The sequence below is a fragment of the Poromitra crassiceps genome (assembly GCF_964638095.1).
Source record: "Poromitra crassiceps genome assembly, chromosome: 1".
NCBI lineage: Eukaryota > Metazoa > Chordata > Actinopteri > Beryciformes > Melamphaidae > Poromitra > Poromitra crassiceps.
In genome coordinates, this window is record NC_139623.1 from 30,081,854 (window position 1) to 30,107,239 (window position 25,386).

A 25,386-nucleotide genomic window follows, 5' to 3' on the forward strand; every position below is an offset into this window, starting at 1 on the left:
TGAAACTCCTCACTGTCAGGTGAAAAGAAGCAGCTGGCGACTGCACATGTATTGGAGGAAGCATGTGCTAGTGCTAGCTACTCCCCACTGCTAGTGCTATTGTGGAGCAATTACACCAAGTACAATTGGGGAGAAAAACACAAAAATGTTGAGTATATCACATATCAGGGGTTTTCAAAGTCGGAGACTGTGGGCCTCCCACTAGACAAAGCATGGAAAAAGTCGCCCCCCTTGCTTATTTCCTGGGTGTCTATGGAATCATGATTATGTTATTTGATCCCATAGACGCTCAACTATTGAGCCAAGATAGCCTGATTTTGCCGTTTGACATACTTCAGACTACACCAAATACTGAAGGCCATTTATCTGTTTCTGACTGAGAAAGTGGGAAAAACAGTAACATTTCCAAAAACTACTGTATCTGAACTATCTTTAACCAAATCACACACATTTAGGCTATTCTTTGTGATCTCCTTTTGATAACTAATGTAATACCTAGTCATATTTTCCCTTCCATTTACTGAGCCTCCCCTGAAGCTGCTTGGAGCCCCCCTGGGGAGGCCTAGCCTGGGTAAACCCATCCCCCACGTGACCTGCTCTCAGACCTGTTCTCAGTCACTATGGTTATATAGAGGAGGCTCAGTCAGTCTGCAGAAAATATGCAAAACAAAGAGCAGATGTGCACAAGAAATACAAAAAGAAAGAGCAGATGTATTCTAACTATTATAAGTGGTTGAGGATCCGGGGATTTCCACGATTTGCTTGGTCAGGACAAACTTAGGGTTCTATTTAAATAGAATTTAGAGTTCAAAAGTCTACTCATCCTCCAAGTCTCTACCCACCCTCCAGCCCACTAGGTGGCGGTAATACCTCTCAGTTGGCTGTCATCACCCTCAAAGAGGAATCAACTAGAAGAAAAGAAAAAGAACCAGGAGGCCAACGAGAAGAAGCACGAAAATCAGCCGAACAAGTATCTCAAAGGTTTTTAAATGTTTGCTAGCAACGTGTAGTTAAAATGCTTAGCGTTATATCGTATTGCATAAACTAATTTTAAATTGCTTAGCGGGTGAGCTAAGTAGTTTTCATGTATAATGCATTGACGTTAGATAACTGGCCAACTGGCGTTAGCTAATAGCTAGCGTAGCTAGCTTAGCTGAAACCTTAATTAGCTAGTAACGTTAGCGTTAACATAATCTAGAAAATATCTGGACAATTATTATGAAATATGTGCATAGGCTCCACTGCTAGCGTAGTAGCTTTGTTAGCCTATTGTTAACGTTGTAACGATCTAATAAATGTTTGTAGTGTTTCCAGGCCATGCCCATTTGCCTATTCATTTGGAAAAAATGAGACTGATTTTATTTGCATTTAATAGCGTTAATGGGAGAAACACACAATGTTAAATGGTTTTCATTTATAGAATGAAAAAGTATCAAATTCAATCTACCCAACAGAAATGCCAAACAATGGTGAGCCCTGTGTGCACTTGTTATTTTAATACATCCATGAATTGTACTTGTAGTGTACTACTGTATACTATTCTGGCTGCTAGCCGACTCCAGTAAACACAGTTTGAGAGTTACCCTCAGGCTCTTCTAAATTTCGTGTTAACACTACAGTTGGAAGAGCCCTATCATGTACCATGCTTTTTTCGTTAGACAATCTGTGTTGGGCATTGAACTCACCTTATTTCTGCACTTTAAAGTCACAGGTAGGGTCGGGTGGGGCAAACTAATTATATCGGAATTCGGAAGCCTAGTTGCGGAAAAAAGTGAGCTGTTCTTTTTTTTTTAAGACAAAGTTTGACGAGAATCACCGAGTTGAGCTGTTCTTTTTTTTTTTAAGACAAAGTTTGACGAGAATCACCGAGTTGCCTGGAAACAGAGTCCAGACGCATGCGCACTGGCATCATTTTGTCTTGTACATACATTCTACAATGCATTTAGACAGACCACCACCGCTCACTTTTTTTCAGCAACTAGACTTCCGATATAATTCGTTTGCCCCGCCTGACCCTACCTGTGACTTTAAAGTGCAGAAATAAGGTGAGTTCAATGCCCAACACAGATTGTCTAACGAAAAAAGCATGGTCCATGAGAGGGCTCTTCCAACTGTAGTGTCAACACGAAATTTAGAAGAGCCTGAGGGTAAGTTTGATAGTAGAACCAGCAAGTTCAGAGCAAGGCTACCTAGCTCTGATGGCAGCCCAGGCCCCAGTCAGATAATTTACAATATTACCATACCCTGTTATAACCTGGCTATCTTGTTTCTTCATGGAGATGGCGGACAGCGACGATGAATATGATCGCAGGAGAAGAGACAAATTCAGACGGGAGAGAAGTGACTATGATCGGTCAAGAGAGAGAGAAGACAGACGCAGAGATGATTGGAATGACAGGTGAGAAATGCAGATGTGGGATAGTTCAGAGGACTATTTGATCAGAGCTGGATTCTAATTACAAAAAATGTAGAAAGTAACTGAGTATACTTGAGTTTTTGATTACTTGTTGTTAGCTTTGACTGTTCATGTTTGGAACCAATCTGCCAGGGAGTGGGACAGGGGCAGAGAACGGCGCAACCGAGGAGAATACCGGGATTATGAGCGGGGTCGTAGGGAGAGATTCTCCCCGCCCAGACACGACATGAGTCCCCAGCAGAAACGCATGAGAAGAGACTGGTGAGATCAGCTGCTACACTCTGTAGTCTTGACAACTTGTCTCTGCTGTAGTTTAAGCTCTTTTCAGGGTTCCCACGGTCATGAAATAACTGGAAAATTTATTAAATTTGAAAAACTGCTTTCCAGGCCTGGAAAAGGTTTGGAATTTACAGTGTTTTGGAAAAGTTTTGGAATTTGCACTGTTTTTGCCTATTGTTAAAACTGTGTTCATAACAATCCCAAAATATCTCTAACATTACGTGAAACATGTTATTTTTTGTATTACTAATTCAAAATCTAGACCTGCACTGCACAGGTTTGACACTTCTAGTATTCCCATGATGTCACACGCATTTCTTCCTTGGGTTTTACAATATAGCTCAACAGGCACGTGACTTTTCGTGGCGTAATTTGCCCCACAACTTGCCGGAAGTAAGTTCTGCATCCATTTTCTCCGTAGACATTTCGATAAATCCAAATATAACAAGTTTTAAGGCTCAAACCAAGCCAACAATTCTTCCAGAGAGTGTTTTTTCCCCCGTTTCCCCATTCTGGAAGAATTGTTGGCTTGGTTCAAGTCTTAAAACTCGTTATTCATACTCGGATATTCCATCCCCATAATTGTGTTTTATGGGGCAACAATACTCTGCAATAAGGACAGTTCTGCACTTTGTTATATGCACAATAAGTCGCATTTTCATCATCATTGCGATATGAACATGCGCAATAAACACATCGCAAAGACTGCCTGAAATGCAATGAATAACAAACAATCATTTTATTTATGATATTTGCGAGCGACACGGACATTGTGCTAGGGGCTTGAGTGGTTAAGATCCATTTGCGCGGCCGAGCGCTCACAACGGACAATTGTGTTGACGCATAATAAACCCCATCTGAGTAATGTCTGGATATCTTCGGGAGTTCACATATCTGAAAATGGCTTTTGGCGTGAAGGGCATGGTGCTACAATGTACATTTCATGTACTTAATAGTCGCGAATGGTCATGGAAATTATATTCTGGGTGCTTGAAAAGTTTGGAATTTTGCCTGAGAAAAAGTGTGGGAACCCTGTCTTTTATATGTGCCTGGGCAGGGACGACCATGGTGGAGAACCTTACCATGGGGGATACAACATGGGATACGGTGGCGGAGGAGGCCCCAGCTATAATGCCCCACCGCAGCACTGGGGCCACCCTGACCTGCACCTCATGCAACCTCATCATGGTATCCCCATCCAGGCGAGGTGAGAGGTGATCAGGTTGGAATAAGCTGCTGCTTTAAAGTTGAATTGATTCACATCTCTTTAGCGATGTAGAATTAACTTGACAGCAAAGGAAACTATTAGAAAAAAATACATTAATAACCAAAATATCTAAGATATTTTGGTTATTAACTCATTGAGTGCCAATGACGACTTTAGTCGTCAATTGCTTTAGTAACGTTGAGTGCCAAAGATGACTAAAGTCGTCAATTGCGTTTTTGACGGTGGGACGTGGATCAAAGCCAGATCCATCTCCTGTAAAATTTTGGGGCATGTTGAATGTGTAAAAGCTATTTTACCGACCCATTAGGTGGCGACAGTGCTCTCCAGATTAGAGAAAGGCCAGGAGAAAAGAGAGAAGAAGTCATGAGGAAACGGAAATCGCATCGATCGATATGCATGAAGCATAACGTTAGCTGTGCCTGTGAACAGCAGTCAATCTGCTGCCACAGCCCCTCCGTCTCCGCTGCAATAGCCCCTCCATATGATTTAGTTGGCGACACCAGCGTCTTTCTGAAAAGTTACATTATTCTCAGCTGGGAGCCGGCGACATGATGTGAAAAAGCGGGGGGATGCAGCGCACTTTTCAGTGCAGAGTCAGAGCAAAAGCAGAGCGAGAGCAAACGCAGCAGAGCCCCAGAGACACTCCCAAGGAGGAGGAGGAGGGGGGTGGGGCACGCAGGGCAGCAGAAAGCCCAGAAAGCCCAGAATCGGACGCAGCTTCACAGCTCACAACCGAAACCCCAGAAACGAGCGAGCCCGATCCAGACTGCCCCGACGAGCGGCCGCCATCCAGGCAGCAGACTCGCCTGACACAAGCAGCACTCAGAGCGAGCAGCAACATCATGACACACCCACGGAGGAGGAGTTTGCAGTAGAGGGGGGGTGGGGGTGCTGTTATATTGAAGGAAATTACTGTTCAGATGTTTCAGGTCAGAAAATATTAGTTTCAGAGTCAGTGATTTGCTTGAAATGCTATATTTCACAAAAGGCTCAATATCTCAGCTTATAGATGGAAACGCCAATTTTTTCTGTTTTTGACCTATCTTCTCCGGCTGATAAGTAAAGAATGGAAAATGATATCAATAAACTTTTTTTTGCTGCTGATACAATAGAGTCTCATCGTTCTTTGTGCGTGTTCGGTGTTTACTGTACATAGTAATATCACACAATATTCTGTGGGCCTCGAGAAATCACTGAAAACGCTCTGAAACTCTGGCACTGTCCGTTCTCCAAAAGTGGCTGGCACTCAATGAGTTAATGTAATTTTTTATTTGAAAAAAAACCAAAACGCTAGGCATTAGGCATCAACCTTGACAAACCTAATGCATGTTTTGTTCCTTAAAGGAGCATTCCTGTTTTTTTACACCCCAGACCTTATTTCCAGCTTAAAATATGATGTTTTACTCACCCAAATAACTTTGGTGTCATTCTGATCCCCCTAGAAGATATTCAGATCAGAGTAGAGTCCTGGAACTGGCCAAAACGGGCGTAAACGGGGCATACATCGCCCACACTGTAAATAACGTATTTTCTGTCAAATCGCAGTTCATTGTGGTTGTTATATAATTATGAGAACATGAATTAGCTATCTAACGAACCTCCCGTGCTGCCGACAGTCTGCTCTGTTTGCTGTCCGAGTGTCTGTCACATAGATAACACCTCCTGTTTTATCTCCCACTGCTGTTTGTAATCGATATATGGCCTTATTCCATACGAGCGGCAATTGAATGGAATCGTCCATAATCTTGAAATCAGATCATATCTATATGCTAAGCTAGGCTGCTAACACAACAGAGCGAGTCAACTCTGACCTGCCCTGGATGTGCTTCAGAAGAAGCAATGAGAAGTGCTTCTTTTTGGTAACAGGAGAAAAAGAAAAAACCACAGAAGAAGAACATAAGCACATCCGGGGCAGGTCAGAGTTGACTCGCTCTGTTGTGTTAGCAGCCTAGCTTAGCATATAGATATGATCTGATTTCAAGATTATATACGATTCCATTCAATTGCCGCTCGTATGGAATAAGGCCATATATCGATTACAAACAGCAGTGGGAGATAAAACAGGAGGTGTTATCTATGTGACGGACACTCGGACAGCAAACAGAGCAGACTGTCGGCAGCACGGGAGGTTCGTTAGATAGCTAATTCATGTTCTCATAATTATATAACAACCACAATGAACCGCGATGTGACAGAAAATACGTTATTTACAGTGTGGACGATGTATCCCCCGTTTACGCCTGTTTTGGCCACTTCCAGGACTCAACTCAGATCTAAATATCTTCTAGGGGGATTAGAATGACACCAAAGTTATTTGAGTGAGTAAAACATCATATTTTAACGTGGAAATAAGGTCTGGGGTGTAAAAAACAGGAATTATCCTTTAACTATTATGTTTAAACTCTCTATACATCTATTAGAAATGTATTTTTATACTTGACTTTGGGTGTGGACTAGCCCATATAACATCCCCAGTACCTGTTGTCATACTATTGTTGATCTTGACGAAGGCCGGAGGGCCGAAACATCGTCATACAATTAAAGAAATACATATGGAGCCAGAGTGTATGACACTTTTCTCTACTTAACTATTGTTCTTGAACTATTACCATTCCTTTCCTGACACTGCCAGACGGGGGCGGGTGTTGTGAACTCAATACCACCCCATCTGGCAATGTCAGGTTATACGATTCCTAGTTCTCTCCCAAATTACACCTCGGCTTCTTGTTTACTTGATGGTGAACAAGAGGCCAAAAAACATTGTTCTACTCACCAACAGCCTCCGTTTGCCATTGTAGATAAAAAGGCACATTATAGTTGAGGCCAAAACACAACACTATTAACTCTGGGACTAGAGTGTTAGATTAAGAGATCAATTAAGGCTGATGTTTTTATTACATATAATATGACATACAGTACCGGTAGTATTACAGAACTATATGATCAAAGTTAATGTAGAGAAAAAGGCTACTAGCCAGGCTGGCCCATGCACAAAATCCTAAAGTTCCACCCCTAAACTCATTCCATCTAACCTGTTGTTCTCTCCTTTAGGCTCGGTAACATCCATGACATGGATCTGGGTCCTCCCCCTCCAATAATGAAGAGCTTTAAGGAGTTCCTGATCACCTTGGATGATTCTGTGGATGAGACCGAAGCAGTCAAACGCTACAATGAGTACAAGATTGACTTCCGCCGACAGCAGATGCAGGACTTCTTTTTGGCTCACAAGGATGAAGAGTGGTACGCTATTCATTGCCTTTACTATGTTAGCCCTAATAATAGATATTAGTAGTAAGTTGTAATTTAGGTGTACAATATGAATTTCATTTCACTATCATTATTTTAGATATTGGACATTTTTCTAACATGACAGTCTGATAAGTCGGGCATGGTTCTGTGGTGGGTGCATCCTGGGACATTGCAATAATTAAATATTTTAGCATAGTACTTATAATGCAATCATATTTCTTTGTTTACTGTGATGAGTATAGTGGTGGTATTAACAAACTTGGCAAGGGAATATAATGCACTCAAGACTTTTTACCCATTGCAGGTATTAGTTAACATATTGCTGCAGCAAATCATGCCAATTTATTAAACAATTATTTTATCTTGCTGATTAAATATAAGAGTAACTCAAATAAATAAGAGAGCAAATGTGAGCTAAACATGATTGATAGTTGCACACTTGAGAATGTAAAAGTCCAAAGCAGGGGAAACCGGGGAATCCAAGTGACCCAACAGTCCCACCCACACCCACATACGGGAACCAGACCCATGATATGTGTAGAGTTTCTAAGAATCTGTGTTACATGACATATTGGTTTAAAGCGGGGGGAAATCAACCCAAATTCAACCATAGAAGTCTATATGTTGTCATTTTGTTTGTTTGTGGAATCAAATGGGACAATAAATGTGTTGCACAGTTTGCACAAAGGCTTCTGTGAGTATTCAAATAAATTTAAGTTTCTCTCGCGAATTGATAGAGTGCACAGCAAGTCAAACATTAAGTACACCTTCTACTACCGTCACCTCATTTGAACTTTGCTTGATATTCTGCCTTACAATAATTCAACAAAATCACATTTGGCTCTAAATTCCATTCAGAATGACATAACTGAAAGATTAACAACATGTGGGTATCACAAGGTTCAATTGTAGTTCTGCTCATTGAGATATGCAAGACCTCCATATTGCTGGGGTTTGATCTTCTTGATCGGATTGGACATGTTCTGGTAAAGTTAGTTTTTATTAATGGAAGACAAAATATGATAGATAAACCAGCTGACCATCCTGAAAAGCCCCTTAAAGGGATAGTTCGGTTTGTTTGAATTGGGGTCCTAGAGGTACTTGCATACAGTCAAGTGTACTGGGTAAAGCACTCTGGACGCATTGCACACTGAGATAGGAAAACTGCACTCCAGCCGTGGCAGGCACAGCCACAGAGAGCTGTCTGAAAATATACTTGAATATACTTGAAAATATGTCATTTACATCCTGTTTTAAGCTGAAATCTTCACTGTAACCAGGTACGGATGAAGGGAAAGGGAAAGAAAGGCTACAGTGAAGATTTCCGCTAAAAACAGGGTGTAAATGACATATTTTCAAGTCAACATGGCATCTCAGGGCTTGTGGAGACTTGGATTACGCCAGGTGAGCAGTATGGAAGCATTTTATGTATTTTTTCAGTTTTTTTTGTTCATGCTTCACACTCAGCAGACAGCTCTCTGTGGCTGTGCCTGCCGCGCCTGGAGTGCAGTTCTTCTATCTCGGTGCACATTGCGTCCAGAGTGCTTTACCCAGTACACCTACTGTATGTGAGTAACTCATAGGACCCCACTTAAAAACAAGCCAAACTATCTCTTTAATTACAACTTGCAACTTGTGTTTGCAGATTGTGGTAAACATGTAAATGGCCAGCTTGGTCATTTTTATGCACCTTGTTTTTCTGTCAGTTGTAGGATTTTGAATGGATTTTAGCTTGAATGTGAATTTTGGACTTTTGAAAGACAGATTTGTTACTTGAAAACACCTCTTTATGTTTTGGGTTGATTTTTTCTAAGTTGTTATTTTAACTTTGCAAACATTCATAGATGTATGATGCCTGTTAATGCTTTTACATTTGTTTCATGTGTGCCTAGGGATCATGCTGAATTGTCAATGTTTCTGTTTTGACCTAACCAATCCTTCTTCCCTCCATTCCTTCTACTACCTTGACGACACGTTTTTTTGAAGATGAGAAAAAGTGGAACTCGTCCGCGAGAATCGTGGTTAGTCAGCAAGGGCATGCACTGCGCACAATGCAGTTGCTCTTAGACACACAGTACCAGGGATTTTAGATAGATAGTCAAGTAGCCTTCTGCGCACGGAGATTTTTTTTATTTTTTGTGTTTTATGCTTTTTCCTCCCTATTTTCTTTTTATATTCGGATCAAATCAAATCCGAAAACCGAATTTGTGTGTACAGACACACCAGGGGGGTGAAGTGGAGCACATTTTCACAGAAGAGACCCTTCTCAGTATTTATTTGTTATTAAACTGGCAGAAGAAAAGGTAACTTCAGTCCACTCAATGATAATATTAATATTTTTAAATGTGAAATAATCATATGAATGTTTAATTTCATAATCTGTCTCCCTGTTGTGTTTTTGCTTTGTTCCTGGTGAATTAACCTCAGGCTTCCTGATGTGTGCAATAACCAGCTATAATCACAGACAAAACATGCATACACTGAAGGCCCTAACACTACCACAAGGACTAGGCAATATCAAGTGCAGAAATCAACATAATCTTCACTTGCTAGTCATCTAGATAGATACAGTATGTTCACTCTCATTGATGCATAGGCATGTTTAACTCTTCCCAGAAAAGAATACAAAAAAAAGATCTTATTAACTTAATGTTTTTGTAAAAAAAAAAGCTGCGTTCATAGTGTTATTTTTATTGCACCACTGATGCAACATAGTTGTAATATACATTTGTTCTCTAACCTTTACATGCCGTCCATCCCAACCCCCTACATCCCCTCCCTACACTTTTTTGGACCCTAAATCTGGACACAGGTTCAGGTCCAAGTACCACCCAGATGAGGCGAGCCGACTTAAGGCCGAGGCCCAAAGTGCCCTGAAGAACCGTCTGAATGTCTACTTATTCCTGATGGAGAACAGCTGGTTTGCTAACGTCTCCTTGGACATTGAACGTACCCAAGCCATCATCAAAGTCCTGGATGCAGGTGACGCCTCACAGAGGGATACTTGTCTTGCTTAGTAATATGCTACTCAAAATTACCTGTGCTGCGATGATATTCTTTTTTCCTACTCATGTCTCTATTTTGTCCATTTTAAATTATACACTGAGTATAATTTACAGGATATAGTACCATAGTATCTGAATGTTAAAAAATGTCCAAGGACCACCTTCCCAAATAAATAAGGGGGGGGACATTGCTTCCCAACACATTGACAGGATTTCACCATATTCAGCCCACTATGCTTTCGGCTCGGCATCACTGCCTGCCATTATATGGATTCAAATTTAATGTATTCAGGGTCATATTTCCTCACAACATGATTTGGAGCTTTTACTGGCGTAGGGTTGTCTCTTCACTTTATAGTTTCAAAAACAGATCCATTTTGTGTCACTGCAGCCCGTGGCACACTGGCCTAAACCATATACCCTCTTTCTCACTTTCAGCTGTGATAAAGATGGAAGGAGGGACAGATCATGATCTTCGTATCTTGGACATGCCATCTGAGGAGGAACAAGAACGGGAGAAGTCAATAGCTGTTTCAGGGGGAGCCGAACCTCCCAAGAGAGAAGATCTCAAAACCGCGGATGGTGACCGCAAACCTCCAGCAGAGAAAGACAAGAATGACAAGGTATGCCATGTCTTTCTTGTTATATCCAACAGACAGTGAGCATTTCATTGTGTTGTGTTGATGAGTGAATTGTCCCACAGGAGGAGAGCAGTTCTCCCAGCACAGAAAGGGGCACAGCAAGAGCCCCAGAAGGGGGAACTGAGAAAGAGGAGACCGAGAAAGAGGCTGCCAAAGAAGAAATGCCTGAACCCAAGAAGGTTAGTTTTAATCATGCCCCCTAGTGGTCTTCTTTAGAGGCAGGAATGAGATTAGCTTCTTTCATCTAAAAATGGTTTTCTAAAATGTCTCTGCATGTGTCGATGGGCAAATGATAATGTCATTTGGTTTCTTCATTTGTTCATTCTTTGTTTATGGTTTGTAAGTGTTACATTTGTGGTAGATATAAGGGGTGTGGTTTGGGATTGTGTGGGAGCCCTTGTGTTTATGTCTGTTAGCCATTTCTAAAGATGATCTCTGTCTGGAGTATGCCCGTTGAATCAGGTCAGGGCATTCCCCGGAGTTACCCTTCACACCACAGGCATCGTCGTTTCCACACATGAGGAAAATCTCCGGTGTAGAGAGTAGAGCCCGACCGATACTGGATTTTTTTAGGCCGATGCCAATACCGATATTAGGGAGTAAAAAAATGCCGATATCGATATATCGGCCGATATTCTTATATTATATATACACATTATATTACACAATGTTTTTGCAATGATCCCTCAAATATCAAACACTTGACAAAGATATGACTTGACATGACTTGAGATATGTCATGTAGTAGTCAGGATATTTTACAGCTTATCAATCAACTTTATTGTCCAAAATGACATCAATGCAATGGGAAACTGTAAACTGAACTGGGAATTTAATAATTATAAATAACTAGAAATATAAAAACACGAATAGAACAAATATAAAATATAACTTGAATTAAGAAAAAATATCAAATATACACAACATGCTGTCTATAAAGCTGCGTTCACACCGATCTATTAAAGTTTTTCGCTGGCATCGAGTTTACATACAAAGTCAATGCAAACAAGCAATTGAGCGTATATTCGCCTGGGAGAAAAATCGCTGGGCGTCCGAGCGACAGAGACAGAGCAATAGGGAGAAAATATGCTCGTCGTCCCAGATCAAATATCCCAACTCGAGCGAAAATACGCTGGCATCAGTTGCTCGCTGTTCAATGCTGATTGGCTGCCGTTTGAGAGTGAGTCAAGGATCACACTGGCTTGGAACAAACAGCTGGTTTATTGTGTGGCAACACAATGTAGTGTGCTGCGGGGTTTATGCGAGACAAATGAAGACTCCATCAGAGATATATAGAAAGCAATTCTCCACTCCATGAAGAAAAAAAAGCTTTATTCTGGCAATAGGTCCAAATATCCTATGAGCGATGTCTAAATCAGTGGTTCTCAAATGGGGGTCCAGGGACCCCCAGGGGTCCTTGAGGGCGTTCCAGGGGGTCCCTAGCCAAAAGGGGGGTAATTTATTTGAGCTATAATTCCATTCATAAGTAACACAATGACTATTTTGGTCATGGATTTTATACACTTACTGTAATAAAATCTAAAAGCATCAATCTTATTATCATGGGGGTCCGGGGGACAAAATCCTATCCAATGGGGGTCCATGGTCTAATTTTAATCAGTTTAGGGGTCCTTCATGTGAAAAAATGTGAGAACCACTGGTCTAAATACTGTGAAGCAGCAGGATGAGCCTCGCATGCAAAAATGCCCTATGTTGAAGATGGTGTGGTGCGCGAAGCTTTGCATAAATTGAGCCAAGGCGAGCGTTTTTACAAACAAGCAACACGTCGCCTGTTGGCTGACACAGGGAGCAGGTTAGGACAGCTTCATGTGGAAAAACGGAAACTATCTGATGTTTACTCGTTCACATCGCCTATTTATATACTAATAATCCATCTCGCTCGCTTTCTCCCTCTCTCTGAGTGGAGCCTGTGGGAGGGGGCGGGGCAGACACAGATACACAAGGAGCACACACACACAAGCAAGCGGCCACGCGCAGTGAAACAGAGGGATAGAGAGATGGCAGAGAGAGACAGTCACGCCAGAGAGAAAGAAATTATAAGTATCTTTGGTTATACTTCACTAGAGTCGATGCTGGATGCTGACAATGCTCATAGTTGTCACAAGTGCACCAAATAATTTGCTTGTAAGCACACGGCCACTCATTCGCTCTGGACATGAGCCTGGACCTGCTAAACTAGACCCGCTCTGCGAGCGACATGGACATTGTGATTGGGTGGGTAAGGTCCATGTGTGCGGGAGCGCGCTCACAACGGACATTTGTTGCTAATAGGGTTGCACGGTATACCGGTATTAGTATGGTACCGCGGTTCCCTGCCGTTAAAAAGGATACTATACCACGTTAATTTAGTACCGATACTTAAAAAAATGTCATGGGTTGCGTCAGTGTGCGACCGTGGTGTTTGTTAGCGGAGGAGAGAGACACAGCGGCATTACAGTTGAGAGCCTGTCTCCCACCTCACGTGAAGGCAACACAGCCTTGCCTTGAACCAATGGTGACTCGTGAAAAGTGAAAAAAAGCTCTTCTCTGACTCTGTCTGCTTCATGTGGGGGCGTGTCGACTTTCCCCTCTTCCCTCTCTGCTCGCTCTCTGGCCACAGTCATTCAGTCCTCACTACAGCACCCCGACACACAGGACAGACGCAGCGAAAATGGCAGCGGCTTCTTCTAGTCTTGCAAGCCGACCAACGCTTGTAGAAAAAGCAGATGCACGAAGCGAAATATGGAAATATTTTGCTTACGTTGCCGACAGCGAAGGCAAGCCCGTGGACACATCCAAACCAGTGTGTAAAAGGTGCTTCAACGTGACGCAAGCGAAAGGATCAAACACATCGAACCTGGCTAAACATCTTGCCGACAGGCACCCCGACCTGTTCAAAGAGTTTAAAGACCGACAGGTTAGCGAACGTGAACGATAAACATACATGCCCTCAAATAAGTCCAACGAGTATTGTGTGACAAGCGAACTTGTTTCACTGAAAAAGTTTGCTTGTCACAATAGCCTATTCGTTTACAGTAAAACACGAGGCAATGTGCTCGAGCACAGATCTCTGCCAAGGAAGGAGCAAGTCATGACATGTAACGTTTAGGGGAGGGGACATCAGATGACTGCATACCATGTACAATATTTAATAACACTATGGCTCTCAATGCCAGTGTTATTAAAGCTTTTACATGGTAAGCAGTCATCTGATGTCACCTATCCTAATATTTACAATAATCCCAATTATTAATGATATACGAATTAATTGTAAAAAAACACCTAGCCTACATGTATTGGGGGGGGGGGGTACACCACATAATAAGCCTACATTTCAATAGCCTACATTTATGTGTGAAAATAATATATATTACTAAATTAACCATAAATCTGGCACTTAATGTTAATGAAGCTTAAACCCAGGATTATTAACCCACATAGGCTACACTACAGCACAGGCACAAGGCTAAAGTAGACTGAACACACCTTGGCAGAGTTTTTTTTTTTAATCGAGTAAATTAGATATAAAAATGACAATGATATCAAACTGAAAAATTTAAACATTAGCATAATGTAATCTAATGTATCCATCCCTACCCCCCACAGGCACAGACACGCAAACAGCCAGAATCAGCACCAACCCAGTCAAGGCAGCCTTCCCTCCCAGCTTTGTTTGGGCAGTGCAGAAAGTATGATGGTGACTCAAGAGAAGCAAAAAAATTGAACAGAGCAGTAGCTGAGTTTATCTGTCTTGATCAAGTGCCAATATATACAGTTGAGAAAAGTGGATTCCGGAACCTTGTGCAGCAGTTGGACAGACGATACGACATGCCTGGGAGAAATTATTTCATGGATACTGAAATCCCAAAGCTGTACACTGAGACCAGGAAGGTTATTGAGGCACAACTCAGCAGCCAGCCTTCCTTCGCTTGTACCACTGACATCTGGACGAGCAGGGCAGTTGATGCATACATGGCAGTCACAATCCAGTACATAACTGAATCCTGGGAAACACAGTCCTGGTGTTTAGGATGTTCAGCTTTACACTCTGATCATACTGCAGAGTGTCTCCATGAAGCCCTGGAGGAGATTGTGTCTTTCAATTGGAGACTGGACCTGTCAAAAATGGCCGGGATAACCACTGACAATGCCTCTAACAACATTAAGGCATTTGAGAGCTACACCTGGATACCGTGTTTTGGACATAACCTTCATCTGGCTGTAGGCAAGGCTCTAGCCCTGGACCGTGTCTCAACATCCTTGTCCAGGCTCCGGAAAACCGTGTCTGCCTTTTCCAGGTCAAATAAAATGATGAGGAGCTTGAAGGACAAACAGATGACCTTGATGATAGAACCCCATAAGCTCATTCACGATTCGCCTACACGCTGGAACTCCACCTTTGACATGGTGGACAGATTCTGTGAACAGCAACAACCTGTCTGTGCTGTTTTGGCTGAAAATCGAAACAAGTGGCATCTGATGCCTAAAGATTCAGACATGGCAAACTTAGAGACTGTTAGAGAAGTCCTAAGCCCTCTAAGCAGCTTCACAGATGCATTAAGTGGAGAGAAGGACCCCACACTGTCTTCCGTGCTGCCCCTGAAATGGAAAATATTGTCCTGCCTGACAGTGGAGGATGGAGAAAGCAATCTTTCACGTGAAATGAAAGACACAATAAGATCAGACTTCACAGAAAGATATGATGACATCAGACTGCTGGACACTGTCCTTAACACTGCCACATTCCTGGACCCACGATTTAAGGACACTTTTGTTACCATGGAGGAAGAGGTGAAGGCAATACTTTTGCAGAAATCTGGTGAGCTTCCACCACTACAGAAGCAGGGCCAAGGAGCAGAGCAGCAGCAACATGAAGATCAAGGAGGGGCAAAAAAGAAAAGAAAAGCAAACTTGAAAAGCCTGCTGTCCAGCATCACATCAGAAAAGAAAAGGGAGGAGGCAGAGGGGGAGGCAAGTGGGGCTGAGGGGTGGGCAGATGATGATCCTCCCACATCCCGGGCTGACCAACTTACAACTGAATTTGTGTTGTACAAACAAATGCAAGAGCTACATGCTGAGGAAGACCCACTCACCTGGTGGAAGAACCATGCAGCCACCCTGCCAACTCTTGCACATTTTGCAAGACAGTACCTTTGCATTCCAGCCTCAAGCTGTGCTTCAGAACGAGTGTTCAGCACATCAGGCAACATCTGCAGTCCTAAACGGGTTAGGCTGACTGAGGAGCACGTTGAGACACTTGTTTTCCTGGCTAAGAACCTTAAAGTGGCCAAAGAACTGTCCAGAGAATAAGTCAGAGAGAATAAGAAAAAAAGAGAACTAAACATGTTCTGGTTTTCATAATATCCACGTTCTGTCACTGTGACAAAAATATTTCTATTGATGTGAACACATTTTTATTTTTTTAAACATAAAGCTCAGGAGCTGCAAGTACAGAGTACTTTTTTTTGTTAAAACAAATAGCTATAATAGTCTAGCAGCTGTGTGAAAATATATTTTATTTATATTATTTATAAGTTTAAACGGTTCACATTCCTTTAAAATATGTTTACAGGAGAGATTATGTTAATTTTACACTAGATAATAAAAGTTCTAGCATGTTCAGCGCCACACGTGGTGGCAGTACTACCAGCATGTAGTAAAATGACTACATGGCTGTGCATTACCTTGTTAAATCAATAAAATAAGTTTTAAGTTCCATGTTTTGTCCCCACTATTTATTCCACTACTTTTCCTGATGTTTTAGTTTTTTGCCGTGGTATCGTTTCAGTATCGGTATCGAGATATTTAGGCAGGTATCGGTATCGAACTCATAATTTTGGTATCGTGACATCCCTAGTTGCTAAACATGCAGTCCATCCAAGTGATGTCTGGATATGTTCAGGAGTTCACTGCATGTTAGAAATGGCTTGTGTTGATTGTTTTGTGTTGGTGGATTGTTTGTGGGTGTTGTCTCAAAAACGGGGTTTATCCTCAGATTCCTCAAATAAAATGTTGAAAAGAATTAACCAAATAGCGCTCACTCTTCATCTTATTCTCATTTACCAGCTGAGGAGGAAGAGGAAGCACAGTGGAGACAGTGAAGATGAAGGCTCTGCCTCGGAGAGTGACTCTGACTCGGATTCAGACTCCAACTCTTTTGACAAACCTGCCGAGATGGAAGACAAGGATGAGGAAGAAGAGGACGGGGAAGGTGAGAAATGCCAATGCAGTGATATAATTCATAGAAATAAGTCTATTTTCATTTTCAGATAATGCAGATCAACATTTATTACCGGTTTCTCCCAGCTATTTCTCCCAAGGAGATTAAAGAGGAGAAACCAAAGGAGGAAGTTGAAGAGGATAAGAAAGAAGAGAAGAGGCCCAAGGATGACACTCCCAGACCGCGGCCTCTCCACAGGACCTGCTCTCTGTTCATGAGGAGCATCGCTCCCACCATCTCCAAGGCTGAGATTGTTGCTGTGAGTTGGACTCAGGAAGCAGTAGGGGTGTCATGGTACACAAAAGTCACGGTTCGGTATGTACCTCGGTTTTGGGGTCACGGGTCGGTACGAATATGGTACAACGGAGAAAAAAAGCAACAAATCCCAATTCAGTTTTTTCCCTTTGAATTCAACGTATTCGTTGTGTCGCTTCACGCACCGAACCGTGATGCCCATACCGTGAATTCACGGGACGAATACACGTACCGCGACACCCCTAGGAAGCAGTGTTCAGAGTATATTTGGGTTTTTGCTGCAGACACTAATTAGTTTTTCTCTCTCCCAGCTGTGTCGGCGATATCCTGGCTTCTTGCGTGTTTGCTTATCTGACCCCCACCCAGAGCGCAGGTTGGCCTCAAAAACTAATTTTCTTTTCTTTACTCCACTTTCTTAGTGTGAAAACAATTTCATACATTTTGTGGGATTGATTCAATTCAGTCACAAGCTGTGGAGAAGTAAAGCCACGAATTGCAAGCTAAGTTTAAATGCAGTTTGTGTTTTGCAGGTTTTTCAGACGCTGCTGGGTGACGTTTGATCGCAGTATCAACATCAAGGAGGTCTGCTGGAACCTTCAGAACATTCGAGTAAGTGTGCCAAACTCAACAAGCTTTCACAAATGCATAATATGCAACAATTTATGCATATCAGACATTGTTTGACTGCGCTCATTGGTAAATCATGACACTGCAGTCTTGGAGCAGAGATATACTTATACAGCTATGCGTAATGTTAACGGCATATTTAACATTGACTATAATTGTCTGATGCCAGCATTAAAAATTCCCAATGGCGCTAATAAAGGTGTATCCTTTTCTCTGCCATTTGCAGCTGCGAGACTGTGAACTGGCACCAGGGGTGAACATGGACCTGGTCCGCAGGGTGCGTAATGTTAACGGCATCACTCAGCACAAGCAGGTGCTCCGCAATGACATCAAGCTGGCTGCCAAGCTCATCCATGCCTTGGACGAGAAAGGGGACCTGTGGAGTCACAAGTCACAGGACGAGGGCCAAAGCACCGAGGTGCAGTACTGTTTCTGAAATACATACATTTGCACACACAATCCGAGCAGATGGTTCTTAGGAGATCTGTGCTGTCACTGAATGATTGAGTGACATGTGGTTTGTTTGATTTGAAAGTTGCCAGCTCAGAACCCCGTTCTGAAGAATATCACTGATTACCTGATAGAGGAGGTAAGCGCCGAGGAGGAGGAGCTCCTGGGCAGTGTGAGCGGGATGGATGCTGAGGAGGGCACCAAGGAAGGAAACCCCACGGAGACCACTGTGGAGAGGGATGACAAACTAGTCAAGGTTTGCTCATTAGCACACTTACAAACTTGGACAAATGTAATACAGCAATTGAGAAAACAACTCCCGATCTGAGCAAATACATTTACATTTCAGCCAACAATTTATGCTTTGCACTTTATTTTTAAAGTGTGATTATGATTTAATTATGTGAATACACTGTATAGCATTGATGTGTTATGTTGGTTACTTAGTATGGGTGTCACTGTACACAAAGGTCACGGTTCGGTACGTACCTCGGTTTCGGGGTCACGGTTCGGTATGAATACGGTACAACAGAGAAAAAAAGCAGCAAATCCCAAATTCTGTTTTTTTCCCTTTGAATTTTTCTGAATTATGTGTTTTGTTTTTTACGCTCATTTTACCATCCAAAATAGTGTCTAATAAGTGGGAATTAATAAATGTCCACAATTTAATAAGATCTAGGGCCTAGATCTTATTAAATTATTAAATTGTTAAAAGTATTGTTAAATACTAGATTCTAGGCAATCCACACAAAAAGGTTTTACTCTAGAGCAGCGATTTTCAAAGTGTGGGGTGCGCCTCCCTCTCAGATGTGGAGTAGCCTAATACTCCCACCCACCCCTCCCCCACTGTCTGACAGACAGCGGGGTGGGTTTCACTTTCCCAAGTGAGTAGGCTAACGTTAGTGGATGCGAGTTTTGTTTACCATAATGATTATGTTCGGTCATCATAATGGATTATTGGAACATGACAAGGAGTCATCTCCTCTTTGTCACCACATCTTGCTTGTCATCTCATGCAATGTAAGTTGCTTGTTTACAAGTTAACACCTTTGTCAGTGTTATGTAACGTGTAGCCGCGACACACAAATATAATGGACTAAAGGAAAGTCCTTATAGTTGCGTATGTACCGTAAATTCCGGACTATAAGCCGCGGCTTTTTCCCCGTTTTTTGGCCCTGCGGCTTATATAACGGTGCGGCTTATCTATGGATTTTTTCAGGAAAAAAAAAAAAAATACAAATAAAATCTCTCTTTTTTAGCACTCTTTCTAACTATAAATCCACTTCTGTTTTAATTTCCTCTCTTGCCCTCTTTTCACCACACCGCGGACACTGTGTGCACTGTAAAAATAAACAAAGGTGGTGTTGTGTTATGTTGTTTTGTTGAAATGTTACGGTAATACGGTAAATGGGAGCTTCCTCAAACAGCCATCTCTTTCCCGACAATCCCCTCTGTGCGTGACCCCTTACATATGGTAATTACGGTAAGCAAACGGCCACTCGGTGACCTCCAAAATCGATGGATTTTACAGGTTACACAGCTTCATCAGCACATTTTATGTGCATTGCTTTGCTGCTTGTTTTTTCGATTATTTTTTAGTAAAGCACATTGAATTGCCTTTGTGTATGAAAGACTTGACATCATTGGCGGAAATCAACCGGTTACTCCTACCGGTTCAAAGTTCATCAGCAGCCCGGAATCACAACAAGACGAGCAGTAGAAGCAACTCTCTCTCACTTACCATGGGGAAGGTACGCAGAAATTCACACGACGCAGCTTTCAAGTTGAAAGCTGTCTATCTCGCATTAAAAGAGGGAAATAGAGCCGCAGCGCGTACCCTGTGCATCAATGAGTCAATGGTGAGGCGTTGGAAGGCGCAGCAGGAGGAACTGTCTCAGTGCAAGAAGACCAAAAAGTCCTTCAGAGGTCATAAAAGCAGATGGCCCGAACTTGAAGATTCCCTTGAAGATTGGGTGTTGACCCAGAGAGCAGACGGCCGAGGCGTTTCCACGGTGCAGATCCGACTGAAGGCCAAAACAGTCGCCACCGAAATGAAAATTGAACATTTCATAGGTGGCCCATCTTGGTGCTTCCGATTCATGAGACGAAAGGGACTGTCCGTCCGGGCCAGAACTACTGTGTGCCAACAACTCCCTCCCGACTACCAGGAGAAAATCACAAACTTTGGGATATGCCTCAGAGTCAACAAGAAAGGGTGGATGATGGAAAGTGTCATGAAGGAGTGGCTGGCTGAGTGCTACGTCAAGCGCCCTGGAGGATTCTTTCACCAAAAAAAAGCTTTGCTCGTTCTCGACAGCATGAGGGCTCATATAACAGATTCCGTGAAAGCAGCCATCAAGACCACAAACTCCATTCCAGCTGTGATTCCTGGGGGCACAACGAAGCATCTGCAGCCACTTGACATCAGTGTCAATCGTGCGTTCAAAGTGGCACTACGCGTTCAGTGGGAGGCGTGGATGACGAGCGGCGATAAATCATTCACCAAAACTGGTCGCATGCGAAAAGCAACTTTCGCTCAAGTTTGCCAGTGGATCCTGACAGCGTGGAGGAGTGTGAAAACATCCACGATCACCAACGGGTTCCGAAAGGCTGGACTGCTGCGTGATGATGACGCCGGCACAGCTGGGCGCCTTCAGAGGCTGTTCGATTCCGACACCGACAGTGACGAAGAGGAGTTCCTTGGTTTTGAGAGTGACAACGAAGGAGAGAGGAGAGTGGTTGACGAAGCCACCCTGAACCTGTTCGTTTCCGACACTGAAGTTGAGGACTTTGCTGGTTTCAGTACGGAGGAAGAAGAGGAAGACGAGGATTAGTGACTTGACTTTGACTCTGACTCTGTTTTTGACGCTGCACCTTCACCTAAAAGATGAAGACAAGGATTACGGTACCTGGTTTGATTGTTGACAGCACCTTATTATATTATTGTTTTCCAGTTAATTTGTTTACTGCACCTTACCTTAACCTTTTGAGAATTGTTTTATTGTTTACAGCACATTATCCTTTTGAGGATTGTTTTATTGTTTACAGCACATTATCCTTTTGAGGATTGTTTTATTATTAGGGGTTCAAGCCCTGAAGGGGCTGAAACCCTATTGTTTTTCACCCGGTTTATTATTATTCTTGTTGTTCATCTGCCCCAACGCAAATTCCCGTGAGTTGGTAAATGGTAGAGACCTGACATTTGGCCCAATGACAGATATTGTTGGCAGGTAGGTGCTCAAAAAAGATTTTTCGAATCGGCCTGAAGGTGGCGCTATAATCGACGGTTTTACGTTAAAGGCCATAACTTCCACGCCGTTGGTCCGATTTTCAAACTTTTTTTTTCCAGATGTTCAGGTGGACCTGCTCTACAAATTTGCCATAAGGACCCTTAATGTCCGCCTGGAAAGTTTTTGAGATATTTGGAAAAGTTTGGAAAACACCTTTTTGACATCTCCTCCTAGACCGTTGGACCGATTTGCACCACCATCGCCAGGAAGCATCTATGGAGCAAGCTCTACAAACTGGCTTTTTGAAACCTTTGAAATCTCCTTTCGTTTCGGAGATATTAATCGTTAAAGTTGTGAGAGGGCGTGGCCTCACAGCTAAATTGTCATAACTTCATGACCGATTAAGGAATCTTCACGAAACTTGCAGGAGGTCTTCGGAGACCATCCTAGACCATGCGTGTCAAATTTTGTGCAATTCGACCAAAAGGGGGCGCCATAAAAGCCAGAAATGGGCGTGGCTTAACATAAAAAAGGCTGTAACTCCACACCTGTTTGTCCAATGATCGCGAAACTTGTCAGATATATCAAGGAGGATGTCCTAGTCAGAATCAGAAGCTTTGTCATCTGCGCAAGGCTTGAACCCCGCCCATCGCCGCTTGCGGCTATATTTATTCTTGTTATTATTATTGTTTTATTTTTTATATTTATTTTGTTGAAATGTTAATAAATGGGAGCTTCTTATAGTAGCCTACCGTAATGCAGATTTTGTTGAAATGTTAATAAATGGGAGCTTCCCCAAACAGCCATCTCTTTCCCGACATTCCTCTCTGTGCACGAACCCTTACATATGGTAATTAAACATCAAAACACCCGCGGCTTATAGTCCGGTGCGGCTTATATATGTAAAAAACAGTCAATTTTGCTGCTGCGGCTTATATACCGGTGCGCCTTATAGTCCGGAATTTACGGTAGTCTACGTAATGTCATTAGCAAGCTTACCTCATTGGCTTGATGTTGACAGAATTTGCAAAACAGCTTATCGCCTGAGTCATAAAAGTCATTAGGATACTGCTCTGCACTCGCTTTTTTGACAATGGTAAAGGGGGAGCAGCTGGACGCTTCAATATTGTTGTGGTTTTGTGAAGTAGCATGGAAGCTACGGCTTGTGAACACGCTGGAGGACCCCCGATAATGTTTCCTCTCCACAAAACATTCCATTCAGTGAATGCCTATTTCTATGGCCCTTGTGTTGTTTTGGTGTGTCTTCTCCTGTGGCATTTATGGCGTTCAAACAGCGTTTAGGTGCTTTATCACCACCTTCTGGATTCGACGTATTCGTCGCTTCACGCACCGAACCGTGACGCCCATACCGTGACTTCATGGGACGAATACATGTACCGCTACACGTACCACGACACCCCTATTGCTTAGACAGCTGGAGTAGCAGCTGGCCCATGGTGATAGAGGACTTGAACAATGAAAATTAGACATTTAGTCTTTTTGTCCCCCAGCAAAGAGGGGACTATGGATCGGTCTCTGTCCGTCCGTTTGTTCATCACACTGTATTGTTGTTTTGTCCTTCTAGGGGGCAGCATTGACAATGAATGGGACTGACCCATGGGTGGATCTACATCACTGGTGGGGGACAACATGTTTACTAGTTGCCTGTTTACTTTCTGCCTTGCTCCAGGTTTTGGACCGTCTGCTTCTGTATCTGCGCATCGTCCATTCCATTGACTACTATAACACCTGTGAATACCCCAGTGAGGACGAAATGCCAAATCGGTGCGGCATGGTCCATGTACGTGGACCCATCCCTCCCAACCGCATCACACAAGGAGAAGGTCAGTGTGTTTATAATTGTTGTACAATGAGGACAAGGCTGCACTGGGAAGAGAGAAAGTACATTCCAACCAACCCTACATGTTTGAGTAGCTGGGTTAAGTATATAATAAATCCTAACTTACATAGGTTGGAGTGGCTGGGTTAAGTATAATAAAACCTCTTTCTTGTGCACACAGTGCTACAGTGGCAGAGGATGATGGAGGAGAAACTGAGCCCCTTGTTCAGTTTAAAAGAGATACTGTCTGAAGAAGAGGCAGGCAAGATGGGCCGCAAGGATCCTGAGCAAGAGGTGGAGAAGTTTGTGTCTGCCAACACTCAAGAGCTGGGCAAGGACAAGTGGCTCTGCCCCCTTAGTGGCAAGAAATTCAAGGTGAGCCCTTGTAAAGCCAAGTGTGTGGGTTTGTGCAACACATTAGGATATAGTCATGTGATTTTTGACATTAGACTACCGTAGTTATATCTATCACTGCATGCAACCAGTCATTCAGTAATTTGCTGCTTATTCCTTTATATGCTGCTAAGATATTAAAGATTTGCAACGTTTTTCCAGGGCCCAGAGTTTGTGCGCAAACACATCTTGAACAAACATGAGGACAAAATTGAGGAAGTGAAAAAGGAGGTGTCATTCTTCAACCATTTCCTCATGGATGCCAAGAGACCGTCTCTGCCAGAGATGAAATTACCCTGCCTACCAGCCCCAGGACAAGGTGGACAGAACTTCTCTAACTAATTCGATTTAGATGTTGGAAACTAAGGATTTTTGTTCTTTCACAATGATTGGCTCAGCCAGGAAATAAGTTGAAACTAAGCTTAGAACTATGGTGTGCTGGTGCTTGAATAATGAAGTAGTCTTTTTCAGACAAAGATCTGAGCTCATAGTCTTTCTTTATGTTTCTTCTGCTCTAGGTTTGATGCCATTTCCCCCTCAAGCTCCCCAGGGACCAATGGGCTTCGGCCAGCCTCGTCCACAAATGATGGGCTTTGGAGGTACGGCTTTGCTCTGACTGTGCTCTTCATTACATCTTCCTCATGTCGCTCTTTTGATTCTGTTTAGTCAGACTAGCAACCTTTTCTTTTCACCAGGTGGACCTCCTTACCCACCCAACCAGTATGGAGGAGGCCGAGGCAACTATGACAACTTCCGGGGACAAGGTGGCTACCTGGGGAAGCCACGCAACAACAGGTGAGCCCATTGTACGTGTGATCTTAATTGTGCTTTTATCCCTCCGTTCTGCTATTGGATACTTATTTAACTGCAGGAGATTCACGTTCAAACTTCTTTCCCTGCTCTGTGTTTTGTCTCTGCACATTCTACCATCTCAGGATGACACGGGGTGATCCACGCAACATCATTGAGTATCGTGACCTGGACGCACCAGATGACGTTGACTTCTTTTAGAAGATTTGTTTGATCCTTTCAGTATTTTAGTCAACATACTTTTCCAGTGTCATGTCCTACTTGTCTTCTGTAATGAATTTGGCCTGTCAGTTTTTCTTGAGTATTATATTTTGCTATTAATACAACTAGAGCTTCTGCTGTAATTGATTCTTCAAAATAAAGTTGCGTTCTAATTCCAATAATACACATTTATTTTTTTATCATAAGAGAAAACAGGGAAAGGGAAATTTAATATTAAAGGTAACGTGGCTTTGAGTTCTGTGATGCCACAAAAAATACCTCAAAATGTGTGTGTTCTGCCATTTATTCATAAAGTTTTACTACTGAATCTGATCATATCTGAGTGGATCACTTGCACTTGGGAGTGTGGCTTGCTTCACAAAGTTGTCATAATTTACAAGGTGTGCTGATAACTTGCAGAATCATCCCCGTGAATGACTGACAGTCATACATATGCATGAAAACCAGTTGCCTAAGTCAGTGAAACTCGTAACAAAACAAGAGTCCTCATAAATATTTAGAAATTTTGCTTTGTGTTTTCA

At 42.7% G+C, this 25,386-nt stretch overlaps 1 protein-coding gene across 4 annotated transcripts; it reads left to right on the forward strand.

Annotated features, from left to right (window-relative positions):
* Positions 1 to 940: 940 nt before the first annotated feature.
* On the forward strand, positions 941 to 25,166 carry srrt (serrate RNA effector molecule homolog (Arabidopsis)). Of its 4 annotated transcripts, none has more exons than XM_083648363.1 (20): positions 941 to 981; positions 2,280 to 2,398; positions 2,549 to 2,677; positions 3,753 to 3,902; positions 6,975 to 7,163; positions 9,985 to 10,154; positions 10,616 to 10,800; positions 10,881 to 10,997; positions 16,885 to 17,029; positions 17,125 to 17,297; positions 17,605 to 17,666; positions 17,824 to 17,902; positions 18,147 to 18,338; positions 18,456 to 18,626; positions 23,291 to 23,444; positions 23,622 to 23,815; positions 23,996 to 24,152; positions 24,352 to 24,432; positions 24,529 to 24,639; positions 24,769 to 25,166. In XM_083648363.1, exons 2-19 carry the CDS (start codon positions 2,280 to 2,282, stop codon positions 24,630 to 24,632), a joined length of 2,571 nt encoding a protein of 856 aa, XP_083504489.1. In that variant the 5' UTR covers positions 941 to 981; the 3' UTR covers positions 24,633 to 24,639; positions 24,769 to 25,166. The 4 variants fall into 4 exon arrangements, with proteins under 4 accessions (XP_083504489.1, XP_083504487.1, XP_083504488.1 ...); XM_083648361.1 differs by having other exon boundaries at positions 24,529 to 24,628; XM_083648362.1 differs by having other exon boundaries at positions 941 to 970; positions 24,529 to 24,628.
* Positions 25,167 to 25,386: the final 220 nt, after the last annotated feature.

Coding starts and splice junctions, on each gene's coding strand:
- srrt (XM_083648361.1), top strand. CDS start 2,280: ATGGCGGACAGCGACGATGAATATGATCGCAGGAGAAGAGACAAATTC. Junction 7,164..9,984: donor GCTCACAAGGATGAAGAGTG/GTACGCTATTCA, acceptor ATCTGGACACAG/GTTCAGGTCCAAGTACCACC. Junction 10,155..10,615: donor CATCAAAGTCCTGGATGCAG/GTGACGCCTCAC, acceptor TCTCACTTTCAG/CTGTGATAAAGATGGAAGGA.